Below are 25,598 nucleotides of genomic sequence, written 5' to 3'. Positions count from 1 at the left end.
TGCCAGGGTCTTCTCTCAAATCCTTGGCCCCAGTTTCCCCCTATTTAGAAGAGATAAATACTTGTGTGTGAGAGAGAATTGTGCAGAGTTCAGAACTGCGATGGTCTGAAAAGTTCCCAGGATATGGTGAACTTGCCAACCTAGCAGTAAAGAGGGAGGCCCAGGTCTGTAATTCGGGGGGAGCTGGGCCTTGGGGGGAAAAGGGAGAGAGAGTTTGGGCGGTGTGCATACATACCTTCTTCATCCAGGACTAAGGAGCTGAAGCTCTTTTGGAGGGGGTAGGGAGTATGACTTAACTGCTCATTTCTGGCAGCTCTGTTGGTAATGTGTGCTGGTTTCCCCACTTTCCCTTTGCTTTTAAAGAGGCTGCTTAGAGTCTCTGGGCCGGTCAATGTTCAGATCCATTCCCTAAACCCCCCTACTCCCACCAACCACCTCCCACCAAGACGCATCTCCACCTCCTGAGTCGACCTGCGGTACAGCGTTATTAGTCTTTTTATTTGCTTATTGCATCTTGGGAACGCGTGGGTGGGTGAAGGGAGCAAGGATAGGAAGTCTATGGAGATTTACACCAGTTTTTTTTTTTCTTTTTTTTTTTAAACAAAAACACAGCCAGATAATCATTATTCTTCCTTTACACCCCCTCAGCCCCCACCTGGGGCAGTCGCTCTCCCAGCTGCGTCCCTTTTCGTCCGTGTCCTAGCGGAGACTACAGAGCAGTACAGAGGCTCTCGCTGAAACCAGTCTCAGGCTCCAGAGAGTCAGATCACGGCTTCACACCAGTCGTTCTGGTCACTAGGCGTTCGCGTGAGCCCTCAACCCCTTACCGCCACCCCATCGTCACTCTACACCACTCCGAGAGCAAAATGGTTTGACTGAGACAAATTTAGACCAAGCAATGACCTTGTCAACAGAGAGAGGGGTTCAGACATGCTGAGAAATCCTTCTCTCTAGAGAAACGTCTTTAAATGCTAAGTAAAAACCCTAACAAGTAAAAGCCCTGAGGCACTAGGGTGTCGGGTAGGGATTATAGGCGGAGAGGTGGGACGCCTGAGGGTCTCGGTAGGGAGCCACCCAGAGATAACTCAGAGAACCACATTGTGGGGGTCGCTCAGGTTGAAAGACTGGTCGAAATTACAAGGGCATGAGTCAGCGCATCCCTATGCGCCCTCCGCCCCTTGGGGGTGGGTCGCTTATAGGGAGGGGAGTAGAGTAGGGCAGGAGAAATTGGGCCAGGCTGCACTTAGCTCAAGGGGCCTCGAGGACTCTCCGCGTCTCTGGAGACAAGGGCACTACACGCACTTCAGAATGAAGAGTTGTAAGTCGCTGACCTGGGGCGGACTGGAGGGTGGGGTGGGGGTGGGTATTGAGGGGCAAGCCCGGGCTGGCATCAGCCCTCCAGGCCACCCTGCCACTCACCCAGCACACGGCAAAATGCAGAGGACTACCTTTCCCTGGTCCACCCCCCGGCCGCCCCTTGGGGAATGAAAACTTCGTGTTCCGCTGCGAGCCAGACGCCTGTATTGGGAAGTGGGGAGAATCAAGGCGGGGGAAATCGGACCTTTGGGTCGCTGGGGGCAACGAAGCCTGGAGAGGCCTTCTTTCCATTCCCAGAATATGTTTGCTGCTTTTTCCTCTCCCCACCAGCCTAAATGGATCGCTCCGCCTAGTTCCTCCCCAGCACCAAGAGCGCAATGGAATATTCCATTGCCCCTCCGGTACTGGGTCTGTGTAGCCGGGAACGCTCGCGCGGTTGCCAGAGAAAGCCCCGGACGTGACGGATTTGCGCGACCCCAAGCAGCCCGTCCTTCCCCCTCCCATCCGTCATTCCCCTGCGCTGTCTTTCCTCACCCTTCCCCCTCCCCCGTGGGTTCCAGTCCTGGGAGAAGTAAACAGCGGGTGGAGCGAGGCCTACGGACCCAGGCCAGGTGGGAGTTTGCACGCTTCAAGGGGCCTGGGCTGCTGCTCGGGTATTACAGAACTCCGCGTTGTTCATGGCTGGGAAGATGCTTTCATCCCTGAACCTAGGGAACAAGTCCCCCGAACGCTGAGTTGGGGGCGGGACTTCGGGTGCGCGTTGGTGCGTCAACGTGGTAGGGGGGTGTGTTTGTAGGGAGAGGGCTGGAGTAAGTTAAAAGTAGGCTATTTTGTGACAGGGACCTGGTGAGGGACCTGGTGTGGGACCGAGAGGAGGTGGCTTGATTGCCAGGCGTCTGTTCCGAGGGAGGAGGGTGTTGCCATCTCCCTCACAGGCCTTTATCACCCTTTTCTCAGGCGGGAGCATGCTGGGGCTCTGGGGGCAGCGGCTCCCCGCGGCGTGGGTCCTACTCCTGTTACCTTTCCTGCCGCCGCTGCTGCTGCTTGCAGTCCCCGCGCCCCACCGCGCGTCCTACAAGCCGGTCATCGTGGTGCATGGGCTCTTCGACAGCTCGTACAGCTTCCGCCACCTGCTGGAATACATCAATGAGGTCTGGCAGGGGACACCTGGGTGCAGGGCGTTAGAGGCGTCTACTGTGGCAGGGGAGGGAGAGCGGGGAACTGAAAGCCACCCCTCTGGGCCTGCCCAGTTCCTCAGGGAGCTGGTGCTGGCGTGGGGGAGAGTTGGGGGACGGGATCCCTGGTTCTAGCAGGGTACAATAGACCTGTGGATGCGGGCCAGGGGTGGCGTGTGGGAGCTTCTTAGCCTATCCCCGGTGGCTGCATTGCCCCCTTCCCACAGACACACCCCGGGACTGTGGTGACAGTGCTCGATCTCTTCGATGGGAGAGAGAGCTTGCGACCCCTGTGGGAACAGGTGCAAGGGTTCCGAGAGGCTGTGGTCCCCATCATGGCAAAGGCCCCTCAAGGGGTGCATCTCATCTGCTACTCGCAGGGTAGGCGACTCCCCTGCCCCTAACTCCTAAGCCCTATCTGAGGCTTGATCCTTATCTGAGGGACACTTCCTAGTGTCCCTTTTTCTGAACCACATTGCTCCAGGCACAACCCTGGTACCTGAGCCCTTCCTTTCTGACTTCCCTCAGCACCTGGGTCTCATCTCTGTCTTGAATGGGAGGGAGGCTCCCTACACTGCTACCCCTTTGTTTCCTATTACCCATGGTTCTTGGACATAAGGGCAAATGGGGCAGGTAAAAACATCTTAGAATGAGAGGCAGGAGGCCCAGCATCTAATTCGGGCTCAGTCACTTATATGATGTGTGACATTTTGGCACAGGGTGTGCCTGCCTTCCGTAAGCCTCAGTCTCCTTTATGTACAGTATGTGTGTGTGTGTGTGTGTGGCAGTGGGGGTGGGGGGTGCTGCTGGCTTTGCTGTCCTTAAGTGTCTGCCCAATGTGGTGTTCTGCCTACAGGGGGCCTTGTGTGCCGGGCTCTGCTTTCTGTCATGGATGATCACAATGTGGATTCTTTCATCTCCCTCTCCTCTCCACAGATGGGACAGTATGGAGGTGAGTGGGCACTAGACCCCACAGAATGCCCTGAGTTTTGGGGGAACAGAGGTTTATGGTCACTTAACTGCCATTCTCTTGCCAGACACGGACTACTTGAAGTGGCTGTTCCCCACCTCCATGCGGTCTAACCTCTATCGGATCTGCTATAGCCCCTGGGGCCAGGAATTCTCCATCTGCAACTACTGGCATGGTGAGTGGGGATGCTGAACTGGGGCTTCCATGGATCAGGTCAGTTGCTTCCACCTCTGCTACAACCAATAGCAGTGATAACAATAAAGATAACATTTATTGAGCTATTTGAACAGGATCTGTTCAGAATTTCTTTTTTCTTTTTTTTTTTTTGAGAAGGAGTCTTGCTGTGTTGCCCAGGCTGAAGTGCAGTGCCGATCTTGGCGCACTGCAACCTCCGCCTCCCAGGTTCAAGCGATCCTCCTGCCTCAGTTCCCCTAGTAGCAACTTGCTATTGCTGGGATTACAGGCAGGCGCCACCACGCCCGGCTAAGTTTTGTATTTTAAGTAGAGATGGGGTTTTGCCATATTGGCCAGGCTGGTCTCAAACTCCTGACCTCAGGTGATCCACTCGCCTCGGCCTCCCAGAGTGCTGGGATTACAGGTGTGAACCATCGCACCCGGCCCAGAATGTTTTAAGTGTGTCACCTTATTGCCTTAGAAGGTTTAGTCTGTTGTGGGAGTCAGCAAACCTTGTCTATAAAGGGCCAGAGAGTAAATATTTTTGACTTTGTAGGACATAGAGTCTGTTTCACAACTCCTCAATTCTGCTGTTGTAGTGTGAAAGCAGCCATGTACCATATGTGAATGAATGTTCCTGTGTTCCAATAAAACTTCATTTACAAAAACAAGTAGCGGGCTGGATTTGGCCCATTGGTCACAGTTTGCCAACCTCTAGACCAGACCATGGGACCAGAATACTTGGGTTTGAATCTTGACCCTATTGGGTGACTTTGGGCAAGTTACTTAACCATTCTGTTACTTACTCAATTTTCCTTATCTGTAAAATATTATAGCATGTACTTCACCAGGTGGTTGTAAGGATTAAATCAATAAATGAATGCAATGTACTTTGAATAGCACCTGGCTCATATAGTAGATGCTAGATAAAAGTACTTGCTATTGCCAGGTGTGGTGGCTCACACCTGTAATCCCAGCACCTTGGGAGGCGGAGGTGGGCAGATCACCTGAGGTCAGGAGCTCAAGACTAGCCTGGCCAACACGGTGAAACCCCATCTCTACTAAAAATACAAAAAAATTAGCTGGGTGAGGGCACACGCTTGTAATCCCAGCTACTTGGGATGCTGAGTTAGGAGAATTGCTTGAACCTGGAAGGCAGAGGTTGCAGTGAGCGGAGATTGTGCCACTGCACTTCAGCCTGGGTGACAGAGATTTCGTCTCAAAAAAAGAAAAGTGAGACCGGGCGCGGTGGCTCACGCCTGTAATCCCAGCACTTCGGGAGGCCAAGGCGGGCAGATCACGAGGTCAGGAGATCGAGACCATCCTGGCTAACAAAATACAAAAAATTAGCTGGGCGTGGTGGTGGGCGCCTGTAGTCCCAGCTACCTGGGTGGCTGAGGCAGGAGAATGGCATGAACCCAGGAGGCAGAGCTTGTAGTGAGCTGAGACCGTGCCACTACACTCCAGCCTGGGCGACAGAGCAAGACTCTGTCTCAAAAAAAAAAAAAAAAAAAGTACTTGTTACTATGTTTAGAGTTATTATCACTACTGTTATTATTATTTTGAGACGGAGTCTCACTGTGTTGCCCAGGATGGAGTGCAGTGGTGCAATCTCAGCTCATTGTAACCTCCACCTCCTGGGTTCAAGTGATTCTTGTGCCTCAGCCTCCTGAGTAGCTTGGATTACAGGCATGGACCACCATGCCTGGCTAACTTTTGTATTTTTAGTAGAGACAGGGTTTTGCCATGTTGGGCAGGCTGGTCTCGAACTCCTGACTTCAAGAAGTGATCCACCTGCCTCGACCTCCCAAAGTGCTGGGATTATAGGCGTGAGCCACTGCACCTGGCCCATATTATCACTACTATTTTATTACTATCCACCTTGACTATTGCTGCAGCTTCCTTATTGGGCTTTTCACCACCAGTCTTGCTTCCTTTTTGTACTTCTTTTTCTAACTGCCCTTTGTACCCAGATCCCCACCACGATGACTTGTACCTCAATGCCAGCAGCTTCCTGGCCCTGATCAATGGGGAAAGAGACCATCCCAATGCCACAGGTGAGAATTCGGGCTCCTACCTGTGTTGCTTTTTCTGCTTCTTTGACTCCCTATGTCTCCCTCTCCAACCTATCCTGACCCCTGTGGCTGATTCAGCCTCTCTTCTTCCCATCCTACAGTATGGCGGAAGAACTTTCTTCGTGTGGGCCACCTGGTGCTGATTGGGGGCCCTGATGATGGTGTTATTACTCCCTGGCAGTCCAGGTAATAAGGGATTGTGTGGCCTGAAGATTGGCTAAAGACATCCCCCAACCCCAGTCAGTCTTTATCTCATGCCTAAAACTGGCCTGCTCCTTCCACCGTTCAGTTAGTGCGCCTCCCCCCATTTCATCATGTCACCCAAGACCAAAACCTGGGAGTCATATCCCAACCCCTTGTATCAAACCAGTCACTAAGTCCTGCTGACACTTCTCCTCTCCATCCCTATCACCCCCTTCCTCATTTTATAAAAGCTTTTAATTTTGAAATTCTTATAGATTCATAGGAAATTGCAAAGATAGTATAGAGAGGCCCTTCACCCAGCTTCCCCCAGTGGTTGCATCCTATGTAATTATAGCACAATATCAAAACCAGGAAATTCACATTGGTTCAATGTGTGTGTATAGTTCTATGCCATTTTATCACATTTCCTACCACCTCTTTATTTACCTGGACTATTATTATAACAGCCTCCAGCTTTGTCCCCTCCATCCTATTCCTTAGAAAAAAACCCATGACTCCATGGTACTTTGTGCTTTCCTGTGTTATAGGTCACCATGAGTGATCTGTAATGTCACCTGAGCTACTTGAATCACTCAAGAAATATTTATTCAACATTATGGGCTCAGGCTTGTTCTGGGCCCTGGGGATGCAGTGGTAAATAAAAGAGAAGTCCCTAATGTTACCTAGCTTATATTCTAGTTTGTAAGACAGCTGATACATATATACAAATATATATGTCAGGTAATAAGGCAGGGGAAAGGATTAGAGGATGACTGGGGCCTAGTTTCAATAGTGGTCGAAGTCCTCCTGGAAGAGTTGCCATTCAATTAGAGACTGAAGGAAGTGAAGGAGAGAGTTGTGCTCTGGGTGGAAGAACCCCCCAGGGAGAAAGTATGGCCCCCATGCCCGGCCTTGCCCGGCCAATATTTTTTTTTTTTTTTTTTTTGAGACGGAGTCTCGCTGTGTCCCCCAGGCTGGAGTGCAGTGGCACCATCTCGGCTCACTGCAAGCTCCGCCTCCCGGATTCACGCCATTCTCCTGCCTCAGCCTCCTGAGTAGCTGGGACTACAGGCGCCCACTACCGCGCCCGGCTAATTTTTTGTATTTTTAGTAGAGACGGTGTTTCACCGTGGTCTCGATCTCCTGACCTTGTGATCCGCCCGCCTCGGCCTCCCAAAGTGCTAGGATTACAGGCGTGAGCCACCGCGCCCGGCCAATATTTTTTAATTAAAAGATTTTAACTCCATCTGGCTGGGCGCGGTGGCTCACGCCTGTAATCCCAGCACTTTGGGAAGCCGAGGCGGGTGGATCACCTGAGGTCAGGAGTTTGAGAACAGCTGGGCAATGTGGAGAAGCCCCGTCTCTACTAAAAATACAAAAAGTAGCTGGGCATGGTGGCGCATGCCCGTAGTTCCAGCTACTCAGGAGGCTGAGGCAGGAGAATTGCTTGAAACTGGGAGGTGAAGGTTACAATGAGCCGAAAGGGTGCCACTGCACTCCAGCCTGGGGGACAAAGCAAGACTCCATCTCAAAAAAAAAAAAAAGAGAGATTTTAAGACCTTTTTGTTTTGAAATAATTTCATACTTGAGAAGTTTGCACCTGTAATCCTAGCACTTTGGGAGGCCAAGGTGTGAGCCCAGGGGTTTGAGACCAGCCTGGGCAACATGGCAAAACCCTGTCTTTACCTAAAATACAAAAATTAGCTGGGCGTGGTGGTGTGCCTTTGTAGTCCCAGCTACTCAGGAGCCTGAGGTGCGAGAATCGCTTGAGCCTGGGAGGTCAAGGCTGCAGTGAGCCGAGATCTTGCCATTGCACTCCAGCCTGGGTGACAAGAATAAGACCCTGTCTCAAAAAAAAAAAAAAAGTTACCAAAATAGCAAAAAGCAGACATGTATACTCCTCACCTACATTTCTCAAATGTTAACATTTTGTCATGTTTACATTAGTATCTTTTTTTCTCAATATATATACATTTATATATTTAAATGTTGTGTTTAAAAATAAACATAGATTCAAATTGCCTGAATATGCGCTCACAGATTATTCAAAATTTTCCAACTGTCCTTATAGAAAAAAAAAATATCCAGTGGAAGATCCTAATCAGGATCTTGAGTTGCATGATCCTGTCATGTCTCTTTAGTATCTTTTTTTTTTTTTATTGAGTCTGAGTTTTGCTCTTGTTGCCCAGGCTGGAGTGCAATGGCACAATCTCGGGCCACTGCAACCTCCACCTCCCAGGTTCAAGTGATTCTCCTGCCTGAGCCTCCCGAGTAGCTGGGATTACAGGTGCCCGCCACCATGCCCAACTAATTTTATATTTTTAGTAGAGACAGGATTTCTCCATGTTGGCCAGGCTGGTCTCAAACTCCTGACCTCAGGTGATCCACCCTCCTCGGCCTCCCAAAGTGCTGGGATTACAGGCATGAGCCACCACACCCGGCCTTTTTTTTTTTTGTCTTGAGACAAAGTCTCACTCTGTCTCCCAGGCTGGAGTGCAGTGGCGCGATCTCAGCTCACTGCAACCTCTGTCTCCCAAGTTCAAGTGTGCCTCAGCCTCCCGAGTAGCTGGGATCACAGGCATACGCCACCACACCCAGCTAATTTTTGTATTTTTAGTAGAGATGGGGTTTTACCATGTTGGCCAGGCTGGTCTCGAACTGCTGACCTCAGGTGATCTGCCCACCTCGGTCTCCCAAAGTGCTGGGATTATAGGCATGAGCCACTGTACCAGGCCTCTTTAGTATCTTTTAATCTGGAATGGTTTTTAGTCTTTGTCCATGACATTAATATGACATTGATATTTTTGAAGCATACTGATCAGCTGTTGTGTAGAATTTCCCTCAGTGTGGGTTGGATATTTCCTCATGCTTAGGTAATCTTTTTTTTTTTTTTTTTGAGATGGAGTCTCACTCTGTCATCCAGGCAGGAGTGCAGTGGCGCGATCCCGGCTCACTGCAACCTCTGCCTCCCAGAATCAAGCAATTCTCCTGCCTCTGCCTCCCGAGTGACTGGGATTACAGGCGCCCGCCACCAGGCTCAGCTAATTCTGTATTTTTAGTAGAGACAGGGTTTCTCCACGTTGGCCAGGCTGGTCTCGAATTCCTGACCTCAGGTGATCCACCCTCCTCGGCCTCCCTAAGTGATGGGATTACAGGCTTGAACCACCACACCCAACTAATTTTGTATTTTTAGTAGAGATGGGGTTTCGCCATGTTGGCCAGGCTGGTCTTGAACTCCCGACCTCAGGTGATCCGCCGGCCTTGACCTCCCAAAGTGCTAGGATTACAGGTGTGAGCCATCTCGCCTGGCCAGTAATGCATTTTTGATGGGGTTTCTACAGAAGTGAGGTCATATCTTCAGTGTATCACCTCATGAGGTACCTATATCCAGTGAGATATTTTTGAGTGTCCTCCCTTGCTGCCTGTCTCCCCAGTAGGCCTTGGGTTCCTTTGGGACCTTGGCCCACCTTGATTTCTTCCTTTTTTTTTTCCTTTTTCCTTTCCTTTTTCTTTTCCTTTTTCCTTTCCTTTCCTTTTTGAGACGGGGGTCCCACTCTGTCACCCAGGCTGGAGTGCAGTGGCTTGATCTCAACTTACTGAGATCTCCACCTCCTGGGTTCAAGTAATTATCCTGCCTCAGCCTCTTGGGTAGCTGGGACTACAGGCACCTGCCACCATGCCCAGCTAATTTTTGTATTTTTAGTAGAGATGGGGTTTCACCATGTTGGACAGGCTGGTCTCGAACTCCTGGCCTCAGGTGATTTGCCTGCCTTGGCCTCCCAAAGTACTGCAATTACAGGCATGTGCCACTGCGCCTAGCCAGATTTTCTCCAGCTCTTCTGATAACTTCCCCACAAATCTCTTTGTAGCTTCTTTGGTTTCTATGATGCAAATGAGACGGTCCTGGAGATGGAGGAGCAACTGGTGAGCCCCCTGGGATTACTTCCCTTCCATCCACTGTCCCACCTTATTCCAGAGCCCTCTGTGTGACTCCCAAGCTGAAGGGTTCACCCTGTGGGGAGGAGGTCCAGGATCCCAGCAGTAACTCACTTTGTCTCTCCTTATGTCTCTCTTCCATGCTTCCATGCCCCTTCGACCACTTTGAAGGTTTATCTGCGGGATTCTTTTGGGTTGAAGACTCTATTGGCCCGGGGGGCCATAGTGAGGTGTCCGATGGCCGGGATCTCCCACACAGCCTGGCACTCCAACCGTACCCTTTATGAGACCTGCATTGAACCTTGGCTCTCCTGAGGATATATTCAGGGGTCCCCAGGAACTCCTCAGTCCAGAGACCAAGTGGTGGCCTTGGAAAGCAGATGTCAGGCTTTGGTGTGCCTGTGACCACCTCATTGCTCCCATATTATCCCCCACCAACCTGGCCTCCCAGAACCCCCTTCCTCTGCTCCTCCGTGAATGACAAGTCCAGGCCTCCCCTACCTCATGTCTTCTCATTTGGGGGATTGCTCCGTGCTCTCCCTTTCTCTCAAGGCCGAAGTTGGGAATTGAGAAACCATGTTTTTAACTTGTGGCTGCTTTTGCTGCTGCTGCTCCTCCGTATCTGGCTGTATGGGAGGAGAACCCACGCCTGCCCACCACAGGGGTCTCCTTCCAGGCCACTCAGGACATTTTTAGCTTCTCTTCTCCCCATGTTCCCTTTTTTCTCTGAAGTCCCCTGTCATCAGCCCTCCTGACCCCTAAGAGAGATGACCCATGAGAGTGGGGTTCTGAGGCTCCCCTATGGGGACAGTTCCATTTTTGAAGTGTCAGTGTTGGGGAATATCTGTGGCCTATGAGGCCCATCTCAGGTTTGGGGATCCCCCAGTCCCTATGATCAGTGTTGGAGTACCCCCCTGGGAGAGCCCAGTTTCTTTGAGGCCCCAGGCCCTCTTTTAACTACCCTTGAATGGGTGTAACCCCTGTATTTATGGAAATAAAGTTCCATTTCCTCAGTGTGATGTGGCTCATTTCCAGGTGGAGGGGACCTGGCTCCGCAAGGAGGGTGGGGACGGAGCCTGAGGCCTGGGTGCCCAGATGCCTGGTCTAGGGTGGGGACCCCCTTGGTGTTTCCGCTCTCTCTCAATGCCCATTCTTTGTGGGTTCCTGATTCTCTGTGGGTTCTTTCCTGCTGAAGACAATTATTTTCCTCTCCCAGTCCCCAAGACTGGGGGGTTAAGCTCAGGGCTCCAGTGGTTTGGGCCTCAGCCTCATGGGTGGAATGCGCCTGCCACCCCCAGGCTAGACGAGGGGGCAGAGGGTCAGTGTGGGCATTTTTTGTGCCCCTTTTGAGCTTTGTGGGCCAGAGCTGGGTGTAGGGCTGGACAATGAGCCTCCTCTTCCTTGAAAGAAGGAATTTTGGCTGAGACAATAGGGCCCTGTCTGCTCTGGCATGGGAGGTGGTGGCTGACTCAATTCTGCTCCCCCTAAGCCCTAACAAATGTCCTCAAGAGAGGGGGGCAGTTTTCCCCTTGGTGCCCTGGGCTGCCCCCCTGCCCCTTTGTGACGACTTGCCCTTCTAGCTTTCCTCAGCTGATCTTGCTTTTTCTCCCATAACCTGACCTGCTTTGTTCCCTGCAGCTGTTTCTCTGCCCCCTAACTCTCCCCTAGTCTGTGTCGGGTTGAAGGGGGTACTGGTGGTGTTACAGAGCTCGTAGCTTCTGATCTGGGGAGTCCAGAAATAGGGGCCTCAGAGGGTTGGAAAGATACTTCTAGGGAGCCCTTTGCTGGGGCGGGGATGAGGGTGGTGGGACTTGACCCTACTGAGCTGACCCTGCTGGAGCTAAGGAGGAGGCTTGTGGGAGGGGGCAGGAATGGGAGGACTCTCTGGCCCAGCCCCTCCTCTCCTTCTTAGCCTGCCAGGCCCACCCACCAGTCTGAGCTGCTTCTGCTGAGGCTGGTCTGCCTGAAGCCTCCCAGGAGAAAGGAGAAGCCAGGTGGGAATGGAGAGAGCGAGGAAGGCAGGTGGGGAGAGAATTTCAATGGGGAGAGTGGGGTTTACTCAGAGACTTAGGGTGGGCGTGAGTTGAGGGGTGTTTTGTTGGAGCAAGGGATGTGCATTTAGGGCATACGTGATGGTGTGGGTGTGTGAGGGGAGTAGCAGTGTGTGAAAGGTGTGGAGTTTCCAGGTGCTTGGTTTATGTGTATGGTGTGAGGGTATATAGGTAGGGTTTTTTGTTTTTTTGTTTTTTTTTTTTGAGACAGAGTTTTGCTCTGTCACCCAGGCTAGAGTGCAGTGGCACGATCTTGGTTCACTGCAACCTCTGCCTCCCCGGTTCAAGTGATTCTCCTGCCTCAGCCTCCCAAGTAGCTGGGATTACAGGCACCCAACACCACGCCCAGCTAATTTTTTGTATTTTTAGTAGAGATGGGGTTTCACCATTTTGGCCAGGCTGATCTCGAACTCCTGACCTTGTGATCCACCCGTCTCTGCCTCCCAAAGTGCTGGGATTACAGGCATGAGCCACCATGCCCGGTCAGCGAGGGTTTTGAAGGTATGAAGTTATAAGAGGGCATGTTAAAGACAGAAGGGTCGGCTGTGCATGGTGGCTCACACCTGTAATCCCAGCACTTTGGGAGGCTGAGGCGGGCAGATCACCTGAGGTCGGGAGTTCAAGACCAGCATGACCAACATGGAGAAACCCTGTCTCTACTAAAGAAAACAACAACAACAACAAAAAAAACAAAATAAAACAGGCCGGGCATGGTGGCTCACGCCTGTAATCCCAGCACTTTGGGAGGCTGAAGTGGGCGGATCACAAGGTCAGGAGATTGAAACCATCCTGGCTAACATGGTGAAACCCTGTCTCTACTAAAAATAATAATAATAAAAAAAGCCGGGCGCGGTGGCAGGCACCTGTAGTCCCAGCTACTCGGGAGGCTGAGGCAGGAGAGTGGCATAAACGCAGGAGGTGGAGCTTGCAGTGAGCCTAGATCATGCCACTGCCCTCCAGCCTGGGCGACAGAGCAAGACCTGTCTCAAAAAACAAAACAAAACAAAACAAAACAAAAAATTAGCCAGGCGTGGTGGTGCATGCCTGTAAACCCAGATACTTGGGAGGCTGAGGCAGGTGAATCACTTGAACCTGGGAGGCAGAGGTTGCGGTGAGCTGAGATCGTGCCATTGCACTCCAGCCTGGGCACTAAGAGTGAAACTCCTTAAAAAAAAAAAAAAAAAAAGGAGGGTCATAAGGGGAGGGTTGACTGTGTGTCCCTCCAGGTTGTGCAGAGGGGATGAGAAGTAGGTTAGAGGGGAGGTGGAGGGAGTGTGCTGGGATGTGAGCTTTTATGATGCTGAATGGATCATGATATGCTAAGGATAGGATAGCACTGGGTTGTACACACAGGTGTAAGCAATTCTGGTGGCTAATATGTAACAGTGAATGTCCTGACTCCCTTAGAGGGCACCTGCAGAGTGCCCTTGGAGGGACTAGTGCTGGAGAAATTAATAGGAGAGAGGACGGACATCCATTAACCTTTTCTTGCCTGCAGCCTGTAGGGTCCAGCGTCAAAGAGAATCATGGGGTCCAGGGCTGAGCTGTGGACTCTCTTAGGCGGATTCTCCTTCCTCCTGCTACTGATATCAGGCGAGGGGGCCAAGGGTGGATTCCTCAGAGAGAGGTGACAACAGAGGGGGTGGGACCCGGGTGAGCTCTTCTCGGGAGCCTTCTGTTGGGGATGGGGCTTGACAGGAGGCAAAACTTAACTGAAAGTTTAGAATGGGGGTGAGAGGCTGTCATCTGGAGGGGGAGCGGGGCCTCAGTAGCCTCTTGAGGGAAGTGGGACTCCTGGCTCCCCAGGGCCTGGCCTACTCAATCTCTCCCACCTCATCCTCTGGCATGGACGCAGTCAGGGAGTCTGCTCCAAGCAGACACTGGTGGTCCCGCTCCGCTATAACGAGTCCTACAGCCAACCAGTGTACAAGCCCTACCTGACCTTGTGCGCTGGGAGGCGCATCTGCAGCACTTACAGGTGAGGGATGGGGAGATGGGACCCCAAGAACCCCGACCAGGACCCGTACTCAGGGTCCTGAGCCAGGCGCTGTGTTCCAGGACCACGTACCGCGTTACGTGGCGGGAGGTGAGGCGGGAGGTGCAGCAGACCCATGCAGTGTGCTGCCAGGGCTGGAAGAAGCGGCACCCGGGGGCACTCACCTGTGAAGGTGAGGCTGAGTCTTCCAGGCCTTGCGGGGAGGCGCGCCCCACGGAGCTGGGGAGCTGGGTCATCGGTTAGAGACTGAACCCCACTTCTCTGTCTGCAGCCATCTGCGCCAAGCCGTGCCAGAATGGAGGCGTCTGCGTTAGGCCTGACCAGTGCGAGTGCGCCCCCGGCTGGGGAGGGAAGCACTGTCATGTGGGTGAGTCAGCTTGTCCTCCCCACCTACCCTGGCGCTTTCCCCCGCCCCCTCTCTCAGCCCCTTCCTCTTTTCGGTAACTAGACGTGGATGAATGTAGGACCGGCATCACCCTCTGCTCGCACCGTTGTCTTAACACCGCAGGCAGCTTCACCTGCGGCTGCCCGCACGACCTAGTGCTAGGCCTGGACGGGCGCACCTGCACGGAGGGGTCCCCAGAACCCCCAACCAGTGCCAGCATACTCAGCGTGGCCGGTGAGCGGGCAGGAATACAGGCCACCGGGGGAACCCGGGACAGGCGTCCAGGCTTGGCAGTGGTTATGTTCTTGGTCTTCTTTGTCCCTAGTTCGGGAGGCGGAAAAAGACGAGCGCGCTCTGAAGCGGGAGATTCGTGAGCTGCGAGGGCGCCTGGAGCGGCTGGAGCAGGTAAGCTAAGCCTGCTGGGTGGGGCGAGGCCAGACGTCACTATCCATACCCTGAGGCATCTCTTCCTTTGTAGTGGGCCAGTCAGGCTGGGGCCTGGGTCCGAGCGGTGCTGCCCATGCCGCCTGAAGAGCTGCAGCCAGAACAGGTGGCTGAGCTGTGGGGCCGGGGTGACCGGATCGAATCTCTCAGCGACCAGGTGCTGCTGCTGGAGGAGAGGCTAGGTGCCTGTGAGTCCTCACGCTCCTCCCACCTTGACTTCTATTCCCCAACCTTCCCCAAGACCCCTCCCCATTCAAGCACGCCCTCTTTTCTCCAAGCCCCCTCTCCAACATTCACTGTCCTCATGCTTCTCCACTTCACCATCGTTCTCTTCTGAAATCCTGTCCCCAGCCCAATAGTTTCACTTACTGTTTGGTGAGAGTGGCAGTGTAGTCCACTCCAGGCTGACCACAGCCACTGTGTCTGCCATGTCATTAACCAGGCTCCTGTGAGGACAACAGCCTGGGCCCTGGCCTCAGTCATCGATAAGAAGCCTCTACAGCACCCCTAATTTATACAGAAGCCAGACCCACTAATCCTCTGGGATTGGCCGACTGTGAGCTGCAGATAAGGCTATCAACCACCAAAGAGCAATGAACAATGGAAACTTCAGAGAGCTGAAGAAAGGGGGAGGCCTGTGTTCTGGGCCCACCCCTGAGTCTTCTGGCTGGGGGCAGGTTGCCTGGGCAAGAACTGCTTCTTCGATTCCTTAACAAATGCAACCACCAAGCACCCAGATCTTTCTCTCTCTCTCTTTATTTTCAGTTTTTTGCTGTTATCCAGATAATTAATAAAAACCAACCACGCAAAACTGGGTCCCACCCTCTCCTTTTGCTCCCAGCCTACCTCCCCAGTTGTGGGAACAGGTCTGGAGCGAGAGGCAGGGAATGGCTAATGCCACCGGGAAGAAATGAAAACTGGCTCAGAGAGGGGGAAGCCTCAACAGAAAAAGAAATAAATTAAAAGCCCTCCTATCCCCTCCAGCCAGGGTTTGTTCCTTTCCCCAACTCCCCAGGGGGCAGAAGTAAGCGCAGCACCCGATGTCTGCTTCTTCCCCTTGTGTCTGGTGAAATGGTGCAGCAGGGCTGCAGGGGGCTGAGTGGGGTCAGGTCCACTGAAGAACTGTACCATGGGGACAAAGAAAACCAGAAATGTGGAGACTGAACTGGTATCCCAGAGAGTACACAACCCTGGGCATCTGGGCAAGGGCAGGCATGAGACCTCTGAATTAGAAGGGTCCAGCCCCCACTGACGGGAGGCTACACTGGGAGGGAAGGTGAAGGTGCTGAGGAAAGCTCCCAGGATGAGCCTGGGAGGACTGCTCCAGGTATCAGCTTCCAGCCACAGGGCGAGAAGTCCTCCTCACATGGATGAGTCCATTGAATCCATGGACTTTGGGGTGGGGGAGAATTGTTCCACAGAATGGATGAGTCCACTGGCCAATGTGGAGTAGAGGGGGAGAGAAGACCACACAGGAAGAGACTCCACTGGGGATGGAATGTTCCCCACCCTTGTGTAGGCTGAGTCACTGGAGATGAGGGGGAGGCAACTGTCCCACAGACAAAACAGTAGGAGGTGGGAGTCAAGAGTGGAGACTGCACGGAGGCAGGAGTCCATGGATGGGGCCAAGAGGGGGCAGGAGTGGCGCTGTATCCACATTCACTTCAGAAGTTGAAGATTCCAAAGAGGAGAATAAGTGGGGAGAGGGGAGACAAGGAAGAAGGTTTGGCCCTGCTTCAGGGCCCACTGGGTGGGTAGGTGTGGGGAAGAAGATGGGGACAGATGGGAGGAGAGCTCAGAGCCAGGGTTCACCCACCCCCGCCAGGCTTCTTCAGATAGTCACCACCACCCCGGCCATCGGTGGAGATTTCCCGGAAAACAGTGAGCATGGAGTGCCGGACTCTGTCAGCCAGAGCTGGGACGTCATCTGGTGTCAGCCCTTCTGTGGGCACTGGGGGCAGCACCCGCACCTGACATTGTCCTGGGGCAAGGGGAGCACCATCATGGCCTGTCCACCCAGGTCTTTGCCCACAGGTGGGGCCCAGCTTCTGAGGGATACTCTTCCTCAACCTTTCAGTTCTCTTCCCCCAACCCTGGACAACCATCCCTGGGCTTGCCAGCTGCCACTTCTGAGGCCCTTCTAAACAAAGCCTTCTCCAATTCCCAGTCCAGACATCTCCTCAGCACTCCTCCAGCCCCCCTCCTCTGGGTTTGGCATTTACTGCTGAATGAGTGTTATTCATTACAGCTTTGTGCACACAGGCCTTATCTTTCCTGCTAGATTAGTAACAGCCTCTCTTGGTGGGACCAAGTGCTACCCACCTGGCAGGGTATGGTGGTGCTTGGTAAAGACTTATTGGCTGCTGTGGGTTAAACTAGATGACCGTGTGGACATCTCATGGCTCTGACACTGAATGATCCCCCTGCCTCACAGGGATGTCCTCCCAGCCTCTCTGGACACACCCGACCCCAGAACTGCTCAAAGCCCTCACCCGAGGTGAAGCGGCGCTCCTTCTTGCAGTAGAAGTCTTGGTAGGAGGACATGACTATGGGGACAATGGGAACCTGGGGAAGGGGTAAAGCAGGTCAGTCCACAGCTCTCTTCTGAGACTCCTACAATAAGCCCCTGCCCAGAGATGAGGGAATGGTGGGGGTGGGCAGCTGAGTAGCAGAACAGGGAGCAGTAGTCACCTGGGCCTGCACTGCAAGATGGAAGGCGCCACGTTTGAAGGGCAGCATGGAGCCGTTGTGGTTTCTCGTTCCCTCAGGAAACACCCAGACCCTCACCTGGGGGAGAAAGAAAGTCAAGGAAGACAAACACATATGGAGGAGTCAGAGTAGGCGTGATGTTATAATGGGACCTCTGAGGCCCATTGGCCCTGCATATCAGTTTATTTACAACTATTCTACTTTCTATCCCTCCAATCCCCCATTTCCCCAGGATGACTCACGTCCTGGGTGAGCAGGGTCTGGGCGACCTCAGACATGACACTGATGGCATCCCCCGTGCGCTTCCGGTCGATGAAGATGACTCCTGCCAGCCAGCAGGCCAGCCCGGCAGAGCCAGCCCACAGTAGCTCACGCTTGGCAATGGGCACACAGCGGCCTGGCAGCACTTCCATCATCCCTTGGGCAGGGTGGGGGTGGGTGAGGATTGGGGTGGAGGCAGTGTCACAGAAAGCAACCCACCTCACCCAGATCATCACCCACTCTGGTAGGGACTGGAGGTGAAGGAGGAGACTAGGCAGGGGGAGCCCCAAGTGAAGGAAAGGGTGACCAAAGGTGTATGTACCCAGCTTATGAGGGCAGTTCTACCCAGGGAATGAAGGCCTGAGCGGGAGACAAGGGGGCAATGTCCCAGAGGAAGGAGAATTAAGGATCTCAAGGAGAAGATATTCTAGGGAAGGTTCCAGGAGGGGAGGCATGACTGGGGGAGGTGTGCCCTGTGGTGGGGTCTCACCAAGCAGATCGAGGGAGCTCTGGTGGTTGGAGACAACAACATAGGGCTGTGAGGGAGGGAAGTGGTGAGCCCCTCGCACCTCCACTCGGATCCCGTACAGGTATTTGATGTGGAGCAGCATTAGACGCAAGATCCTGTGGGGTCACGGCAAGGGGTCCCAGTGGGATCCATTGATGTCCATCTGCATGCCTCAGCTCCCCCCAACCCTATTGTCTTTCTGACCACCTTTGCAGTCCTCTCCCCATTCCCTGTCTCTGGTCTCTCTCAGTCTTTTCTACACACACCATGCCCCCTTCCCCCAATCCACTACTCGCTTTGTACCCTTAGGTTCCCTCATTGCCCAAGACCCCTTGCCCCTCACTTCATGTTCTCAACGTTGCGTCCTCGCACGGCACACACAGGGATGGCGAGCACAGCCAGGAAGAGGATCCAGCCATTGTAGAAGGCCATCTTGAAGAAGTACTTGGCACTGGGGCTGCAGAACCACAGGGTGGGCAGCAGGAAGAGCAGCAGCAGGAAGAGCAGCAGCAGCAGCATCCATGCCCCTGGCCACAACTCCATTCTGGCCACCTGCAGGGGATGGGGCAAGAGACAATCAGCCTGGTTTCTGGAGGCCAGTGGGGTAGGCAAGGCACAGAAGGCAGGGTTGGGGACTGGTGCTATGAGGACAAGGGCCAGAGAAACAAGCTGGGGCAGGGTTCCCATTGAAACCTTCCCAGGAAGCCTCTCTAGGATGAGGGTGGTGGAGATAGAGCTCAAGACTGCTCTCCCATTCCTCTTCCTGAAGGCTCCAGATATATTCAGACAAGAGACACAAGACATGGACATCTACACCTCACAGATACCTGACAATAAATGACAATAAGAATGATAGTAACACTTGTAGCTGGTAAGGGTCTTATAATGGTCTATACTTGTGCCGTCCAAGAAAGTAGCCACCACCTACATGTGGCTACTGAGCACTTGAAATGCAGCTAGTCTGAACTGAGGTGTGCTGGAAATGTAAAATACACATCATATTTCAAAGACTGAATAAAAAACAAAATGTAACATATCCCATTATTAATCTTTTATACTGACTACATTTTGAAATTATAATCTTGGGCCAGGCGCAGTGGCTCACGCCTGTAATCCCAGCACTTTGGGAGGCCGAGGCGGGTGGATCACAAGGTCAGGAGTTCAGGACCAGCCTGAACAACATGGTGAAACCCCGTCTCTACTAAAAATACAAAAATTAGCCGGGCCTGTTGGCACATGCCTGTAATCCCAGCTACTTGGGAGGCTGAGGCAGGAGAATTGCTTGAACCCAGGAGGTGGAGGTTGCAGTGAGCCCAGATCACACCACTGCACTCCAGCCTGGACAACAGAGTAAGACTCTGTCCTAAAAAAAAAAAAAAAAAAAAAGAGAGAGAGAGAAAAGAAATTATAATCTTTTAGATGTATCAGATTCAAGAAAATATATTACTAAAATTAATTTCACTTTTTGCCTTGTAAAAATGTGGCTACCATAAAAAAATTACGTATGTGGCTTGCATTATATTTCTGTAGAACAGCACTGGTCTATATATTAAGTTAAACTCTTAAAATGACCCATACAATAGTCTAGAAAGTACTATTATTATTTACATTTTATAGGAAATAGGCCCAGAAAGGCTAAATAACTTACCTGAGATCATACAGCTCCTGAGTTAAATCTAAGCCGCCTGTGTTCCTAACCACTCGGTTATGCTGACACTGGTATGTACTGCATATACATATACGAACACAGCACACAGCATATATGGTGACTGTGACAGAACACCCACAGCCATATACCCAGGGGCCAAATGGCAAGATTAAAAGTTCATGTCACTAATGCCAACACACAGTCATACAAAGACTAACATGTTCACACACAGACACAAATTTATAATTACACCCAGTGACAGATAAAATAATGTGAATGCGTAACTAGTAACTAGAAAAATCCCTCTCCACCCAGGCAGCTCCCCCATTCCTAGGTAGACTTATGGACATACCTGGAATAGTTACAAAGACCAATCCTACCTCCACACAGGCAAATGAATCCAACCACCCTTTCCCTTCCTTCTAGTGACACTGCGTGGGCAGGTACAGTGTGTAAGGCCTCACCAAGTGAAAAATGGAGGGCAGGGAGTAAAGGGGACATAACAGCACTTGCCCTGGGAGAGGAAAGGGCTCAAGAGGAAGAGGGGCAGGACACAGAACCTGTGTTCTAGGTTCTTCCTCCTTCCTCCACTCTGCCCCACTGTTGGGGGCAGGGTAACAATTCACAAAAAGGGTGTACAGGCAAATACCTGTCATTCCTACTGAGGCCACAGGCACTGTCTTCCCATGACGGGAAGGGCTATGCTCAAAGGTAAGCCTATTGCCAAGCAAGAAGGTAACAGGCAATAGAGGAAACAGGAGACCCTGTCAGTTGGAATACTGTAGGCTTTCTGAGCTGCTCCATCCCACTGCCCCTACAAGTTCAGAACAGCATCATTTCTCCCCTGAACTATGTGGAGTAGGCTCCTAACCCCCTCCAATCCATCTTCCACGTAGCAACCACAGAGATTTTTCTGTTAATACAAATTTTTCTGAAACGCAGAGCATTTCCCTGTCTTGCCTAAAGGTTCTTCTTGACAAGTTGACTTCTGCTTACATCTTCGACCACATCCTCACAAAACTCTTTTTGTTCCAGTCAAACTGATTCACTTCAGTTCCTCAGACACCATGATCTTTCACGCTTCTGCACCTTGAACATGCTGTTCCCTTTGACTGGAATGCCCGGATCTTTTCCTGCCTCACACAGCTCAGTGTCACCTTTCGGAGGGCTGCCTGAACCCCTCCAGGCCTGTGCTTTCATTACACTTTTATCTTGACCAGTGGGTCTTGAAGTGTAGAAATGCAAATTATTAGACTTCACCCCAGATCTACTGAATCAGAAATTCTGGGCATTAGGTCCAGCAATCTATTTTTCTTTTTCTCACTCAGACTGGTTTTGAACTTCTGGGCTCAGGTGATCCTCCTGCCTCAGCCTTCCAAACTGTTGGGATTACAGGTGTGAGCCATCATGGCTGGTTAGCAATCTGTATTTTAACAAGCCCTCTGGTGAGTCTGATGTGCGCTTGAATTTAAGAACCACTGATCTTGACAACACACTATGTGTTGACTGGCATTTTTGTTTCCCTCCTTAGGCTGTAAGCAGCTTAAGGACAGGGACTCTGTCTTATCTCCAATACCAGGACAATAGGAGATGGAGTAGGTGCTCAACAAACACTTGCTGAACAGATTCTAAGGCTATATACACACCCACAGAGCCACAACTAATGACAGAGATGGCAGTTCTGATCACAAATTAGATAGTTACCCTCTTGAGTAGTACTGACTACTAAAAGAAAAGTCACTGAGAAAGTAACGAACACATGAAGCCTAATGGTAACCGACTCTGAATAGATACATGCAATACATGGCCATAATGAAGGCAGAGTAACAATAATCAAGAAGAGGTCATGTCACAAGAGAAATGCACAGAATGGGATTAACATGCCACAGGGAAAGATGCTGCTCTCATCAAATGTGTGCCAACAGTGAAAAGAATGGAAGATAATGTCCATAAATACCAACGATGGGGTTCACAGCAGGATTGACCCTGTGACATGCATTGATCTCATGGACACAGACTGTACACAGTCACTGGAAAGATAATGTTTGTGTAGAGAGGTATGGGCCAGGGAGGTCACCAAGGTAAGGCATGCAGGGATGGTTCTTTGCAGACCTGGAGACCCAGTTACCTTCTTCTCTAACACTTGATATTAAGTGACCCTCTTCAGAGAACAAAAGTCCAAGGATTTAGAAATGCAATGGAGGGCCAAATTTAATGAGCGTACGGTTCATAAAATACACTGATGATAAATTTATAACACACATTCTATGGTCCTGTTACATCAGTGTATTGTGCAAAGGGGCATACACATGTGTTCTGTGAACTGTGACTGGGAAAACACAGCAAACGGGCCAACTGAGTCAGACATGAGTGTGTAGGCTATTCAGCCAAGCCATGGGATCCCACACATGAAGACTACTGCAAATGGTAGGACCACAGACATGTCAGCCAAAGTAAAATAAGGTATATAACCTTCACATGCTGAAATAAACATGCCAAAACATAAAACGTGCGAGTAACAGGAAACTATAAAACAGGTGCAATATAAGAAAACTCACACACATGCGGTACTTGAACATGTCAAAACTGGATGTGAGACGTGGACACAAGAACGGAGAATGGGCAATTCTGATGGAAAATAACACACCATTTCTACACAGCCTATGGAGAGCATTGGGACAACCTAGTTGCACACAAGCCATTAAACATGTCAAAGGCACACAGACTCAATGTAGAAAACATGGCTCCCATAAGGCATTTGTGTGTAAGGGTCCAGCAGTGTGGAAGGCCACTGAGAAACAAGAGGTCCTGTGCCTAGATGGAAACAGAGGGGCCTAAGGGTATATTCCTAAGAGGCAAATTCTGCTGGCCGCCTCCCCTCATGACCCCCGCAAGAGTCATGTGGGGTCAAAGGGCAAGAAAAGGAATTGGGGAAGGTGTAGGGAATTCCCTCTCCAGGATTCCCTGTGCACACTCCCAGTCCCAAATTCACAAGGGTTTCCATTTCTCCCCCTCCCGTGTCTCTTCCATCCTTCCTCCCTCTCAGGTCCCCTCTCCTATCCCCAGCAACCCTCTTCCCAGTCAGCCCCTCTCCTTTCCCCAGCAACCATCTCCCCCAGTCGGCCCTCCCAGACCCAATCTCTCCCCTTCCCCTCATCCTAGTCGCTTTCAGCACCCTCTTCCCTCCTCCTCCCATCCCTTTCCCGCCCACACCTCAGTGGGGTGGGGGGCCTGGGGGGCTGGCCCCCTCCCCAGCCAGGCTGCGGCAGCGGTGGTGGCGGATGGCTGTGTCTCTGCCTCTGTCGGGGTGTCGGTGCCAAGGGGGCGACGGGATTTGGGGGTGTCCTAGCCCCGGCCGATGGAGGGGAGGTGGGAGTGGGAGGTTGGGCCCATAGCGGTAGGAATGGTGGGGGGTTGTCCCCCCAGCACCCTCCCTCCCTCCCTCCCTTTCTGCTGTCTTTCTGAGGGCTGGGGCTTCTGCTGCCGCTATTCCCCCCCTACCCCTCCCCAACGCCTGCTGGTTTCCGGGGCCGGCCAGGAAGTGGAGGGCGGTGATGGGCAGCCTGTTTTGCCAATCGTCTCCCAGAAACTCAGGCATCTCCTCCCCACGTCTACCAGTGTACTCTTGGGAGCCCCGCCCCAGGAGGGCTCAGGCGGGCCCTCCCTCTGCCTTTGCTCCCATCTCTGGCTCCAGCTGCATCTTTTTATTCTCTAACTCCCTTTGAGTTCTGGATCCCCTGGTGCTATATTTCTCCTTCGGCACATTCCTTCCTTTATTCTCCATCAGCTCTCTTTTAACTGCCACTTTTACTTGGTCTCTTTTTTTCTCAACTCCGGTTATCTGCTGCTTATTCCCCGCAACTATTCTTAAGGACCCCTCTTCCCGTTCCCCTTTCAATTCTAAGCATTTATCAAACACCTACCTACCATATGACAAGCATTAAGTTCACCTCTCTTATTTTTCTCTCCAGGACTCCATCTCACCCCATCTCACTCTCCAGTCCTCTGGTCTGGTTTCCTTTGCCCTTTGTCCCTCACTATCTCCCAGCTGTCCAGCTCCCCCCTCCACCTGCCTTCTCTGACCTTTAAAGAGATCTCTTTGGCCTCATCCCTGAACCTTTCCTTTTCCATGCTCTTTTCCTTCTGTACTTTTTCTTTCCTACTTCCTTCCTATCAGTCTCCTTACTTCCCCAAGCTGAGACAACCCCTTCTCACAACATACAATATGGGTACATCTTTTCTTCCAATGGAAATTGGGCGTCAGGAGTGCTTTCTAGAAAAAGACAAAGTGAGGAAGAATGCCGATTCCTCTGGATGAGGATGCCTCCTTAATTTGGTAGCCATGTATCTAGTTTTCCACCCCCTCTTCTCTTCCTCCACTCCCATTATCACTTTACTAGGATCATTCCATCACTTCACTCTCCTTCATTTCCACCTTTCCCTCTCAATATCTTAAACCTCCAGTTTCCTGAATCCTCATCTGCCCCAGTCCTTCTTTACGCAACTGCTAACTTCTCATCTTTCCTTACTTTTGAGTCACATGGGATCTTTTATCAAGGTCCCGCCTCTAGCCACACCTTTACCCTGCATGAGTTTACATGCCCTCGGGAAGAGGATTGGTAGTGGGAAGACTGTTACCTAGTTCTGCTCCTTTGGACACAGTGAGGGTCAATGATTGTAGGAAAGGCCCAAACTCTCCGGGGTCCAACCCTGGAGGAAGACCCTATTTCTGATGGGCAAATTATAAGGAGGAAAGGGCGGGTCTTAAGGAGACCCCCCGTGGGTCTCCTTAAAAGGGGCGGGCCGTGCCCCTTCTGCACCAGTCACAAAGAGGGTGAGCCCAGAGCTTTTCTGCTCTGAAGGTTTAAAACGGAGTTTAAGTCAATCCTGTTCTACTCTGTGTACAACATTAAGAAAGGAGTGGGCCTTTAGTTCAGTTTTGCTCTGTAAATCACCTAAAGTGGGGAGGGCTGAGTCGTCCAGCCGAATGAGTTAACACCAGCTCCGCAGATCGATGTTCGTACTATCCAAACGTCGGGCTAATCCCAGTTCTGCTCCCTTAACTAAAAGCGAGGGGCAGACCCAAGTTCTGCTCTCTACGTCACCACAGGAGGTTGGAGCCATTTTGAACCCTGCGACCCTAGTGTTTTCCCTCTTTCCCTAGCTCTTCGCCGTCTTTCCCGATGTCGGCCAATCAGGGGAAAAGGAAAAGGCCCAATCAGCAGAAAGTCCACAGCTGAAGGACCCGGATGAAGCGAGCCGAGGACTTTGAACTGCAAGCCTCGCCAATTGTAGAGCAGTCACCATAGCGACAAGATAGGGGTGAAGAGGTGGAACAAGATAAGGTTCAACCCTCACGCGATTGGCCCACCCTCGTCCCGCCGCGTGCTGCGCAGGCGCGTTTTACCTAACCACCATTTTCCGTCAAGTTCTAGCCAATGAGTTGCTTTGGAACCATACGCTCCAAAGTCCAATAGCAATCCGGACATTCTCAGAAAGAGGAAGCGAAGGAAAGAAAGGGGCTTATAGTGGGCGAGGTCTATAGGTAGTCCCGAGCAAATTGCTTCTGGCTTTGGTTATGACTGACAACTACTCAGACGAATAAAGCCCTCCGCGGCCAGGCGACAGGGTGTAGCGAGTTATTACCAATCCCTTGGCATTGCACATTGACTTAGGCCGTATCAGCCAATAGCCATTGTGCGAAGGCAGGACCACACGAACCTTTTCCCGCCCCTACTCTTTGGGCCAATCCTTTCTTTTGAATTC

At 51.8% G+C, this 25,598-nt stretch overlaps 3 protein-coding genes and 1 long non-coding RNA gene across 31 annotated transcripts; 2 read left to right on the top strand and 2 right to left on the bottom strand.

Annotated features, from left to right (window-relative positions):
• Window positions 1–477: 477 nt before the first annotated feature.
• LOC141410129 (uncharacterized) lies at window positions 478–1,659 on the bottom strand. The gene is made up of 2 exons (XR_012433974.1): window positions 1,449–1,659; window positions 478–1,341 (listed from the first exon to the last, which is right to left on the bottom strand). It is a non-coding gene; the product is annotated as an uncharacterized lncRNA (long non-coding RNA).
• PPT2 (palmitoyl-protein thioesterase 2) lies at window positions 1,210–12,050 on the top strand. 21 transcript variants are annotated; one of them, XR_012433970.1, is made up of 9 exons: window positions 1,210–1,318; window positions 2,275–2,468; window positions 2,720–2,873; window positions 3,349–3,444; window positions 3,530–3,637; window positions 5,610–5,693; window positions 5,813–5,897; window positions 8,794–9,007; window positions 9,091–9,271. XR_012433970.1 is itself a non-coding variant. In XM_005553409.5 (9 exons), exons 1-9 carry the CDS (start codon window positions 1,309–1,311, stop codon window positions 11,899–11,901), a joined length of 945 nt encoding a protein of 314 aa, XP_005553466.2. In that variant the 5' UTR covers window positions 1,210–1,308; the 3' UTR covers window positions 11,902–12,044. The 21 variants fall into 21 exon arrangements, 19 of the variants coding, with proteins under 19 accessions (XP_005553466.2, XP_005553467.2, XP_073894509.1 ...); XM_005553409.5 differs by lacking the exons at window positions 8,794–9,007; window positions 9,091–9,271 and adding exons at window positions 9,764–9,818; window positions 11,743–12,044; XM_005553410.5 differs by lacking the exons at window positions 8,794–9,007; window positions 9,091–9,271 and adding exons at window positions 9,764–9,818; window positions 10,002–10,843.
• Window positions 11,762–15,517, top strand: EGFL8 (EGF like domain multiple 8). Of its 5 annotated transcripts, none has more exons than XR_012433973.1 (9): window positions 11,762–11,824; window positions 13,380–13,508; window positions 13,737–13,859; window positions 13,940–14,049; window positions 14,149–14,244; window positions 14,342–14,496; window positions 14,588–14,667; window positions 14,741–14,894; window positions 15,149–15,517. XR_012433973.1 is itself a non-coding variant. In XM_045390632.2 (9 exons), the coding sequence occupies exons 2-9, from the start codon at window positions 13,408–13,410 to the stop codon at window positions 15,193–15,195; spliced, it is 822 nt and encodes a 273-aa protein (XP_045246567.1). In that variant the 5' UTR covers window positions 11,762–11,824; window positions 13,380–13,407; the 3' UTR covers window positions 15,196–15,517. The 5 variants fall into 5 exon arrangements, 4 of the variants coding, with proteins under 4 accessions (XP_045246567.1, XP_005553470.2, XP_045246566.1 ...); XM_045390632.2 differs by having other exon boundaries at window positions 14,386–14,496; XM_005553413.4 differs by having other exon boundaries at window positions 14,326–14,496.
• Window positions 15,445–25,347, bottom strand: AGPAT1 (1-acylglycerol-3-phosphate O-acyltransferase 1). 4 transcript variants are annotated; one of them, XM_005553423.4, is made up of 7 exons: window positions 25,240–25,347; window positions 18,528–18,736; window positions 18,167–18,300; window positions 17,658–17,833; window positions 17,398–17,493; window positions 17,199–17,271; window positions 15,445–16,687 (listed from the first exon to the last, which is right to left on the bottom strand). In XM_005553423.4, exons 2-7 carry the CDS (start codon window positions 18,725–18,727, stop codon window positions 16,515–16,517), a joined length of 852 nt encoding a protein of 283 aa, XP_005553480.1. In that variant the 5' UTR covers window positions 18,728–18,736; window positions 25,240–25,347; the 3' UTR covers window positions 15,445–16,514. The 4 variants fall into 4 exon arrangements, with proteins under 4 accessions (XP_005553480.1, XP_065400278.1, XP_005553477.1 ...); XM_065544206.2 differs by lacking the exon at window positions 25,240–25,347 and adding an exon at window positions 23,756–23,844; XM_005553420.5 differs by lacking the exon at window positions 25,240–25,347 and adding an exon at window positions 23,760–23,844.
• Window positions 25,348–25,598: the final 251 nt, after the last annotated feature.

The sequence above is a fragment of the Macaca fascicularis genome, chromosome 4 (assembly GCF_037993035.2).
Source record: "Macaca fascicularis isolate 582-1 chromosome 4, T2T-MFA8v1.1".
Taxonomy (NCBI): domain Eukaryota; kingdom Metazoa; phylum Chordata; class Mammalia; order Primates; family Cercopithecidae; genus Macaca; species Macaca fascicularis.
This window is presented reverse-complemented; position numbering and strand designations above follow the sequence as displayed.

Excerpts from the sequence above, each read along its gene's own strand:
- PPT2 (XM_005553409.5), top strand. Across the intron at positions 2,469-2,719 it reads TGCTGGAATACATCAATGAG|ACACACCCCGGGACTGTGGT; the intron begins GTCTGGCAGGGG and ends CCCTTCCCACAG. Across the intron at positions 3,445-3,529 it reads ACAGATGGGACAGTATGGAG|ACACGGACTACTTGAAGTGG; the intron begins GTGAGTGGGCAC and ends TTCTCTTGCCAG.
- EGFL8 (XM_005553413.4), top strand. The coding sequence starts at position 13,408 with ATGGGGTCCAGGGCTGAGCTGTGGACTCTCTTAGGCGGATTCTCCTTC. Across the intron at positions 14,245-14,325 it reads AGGGAAGCACTGTCATGTGG|ACGTGGATGAATGTAGGACC; the intron begins GTGAGTCAGCTT and ends TTCGGTAACTAG. Across the intron at positions 14,497-14,587 it reads CAGCATACTCAGCGTGGCCG|TTCGGGAGGCGGAAAAAGAC; the intron begins GTGAGCGGGCAG and ends CTTTGTCCCTAG.
- AGPAT1 (XM_005553420.5), bottom strand. Across the intron at positions 18,301-18,527 it reads CGCAACGTTGAGAACATGAA|GATCTTGCGTCTAATGCTGC; the intron begins GTGAGGGGCAAG and ends GTGACCCCACAG. Across the intron at positions 16,688-17,198 it reads GGAGCGCCGCTTCACCTCGG|GACAATGTCAGGTGCGGGTG; the intron begins GTGAGGGCTTTG and ends CCCTTGCCCCAG.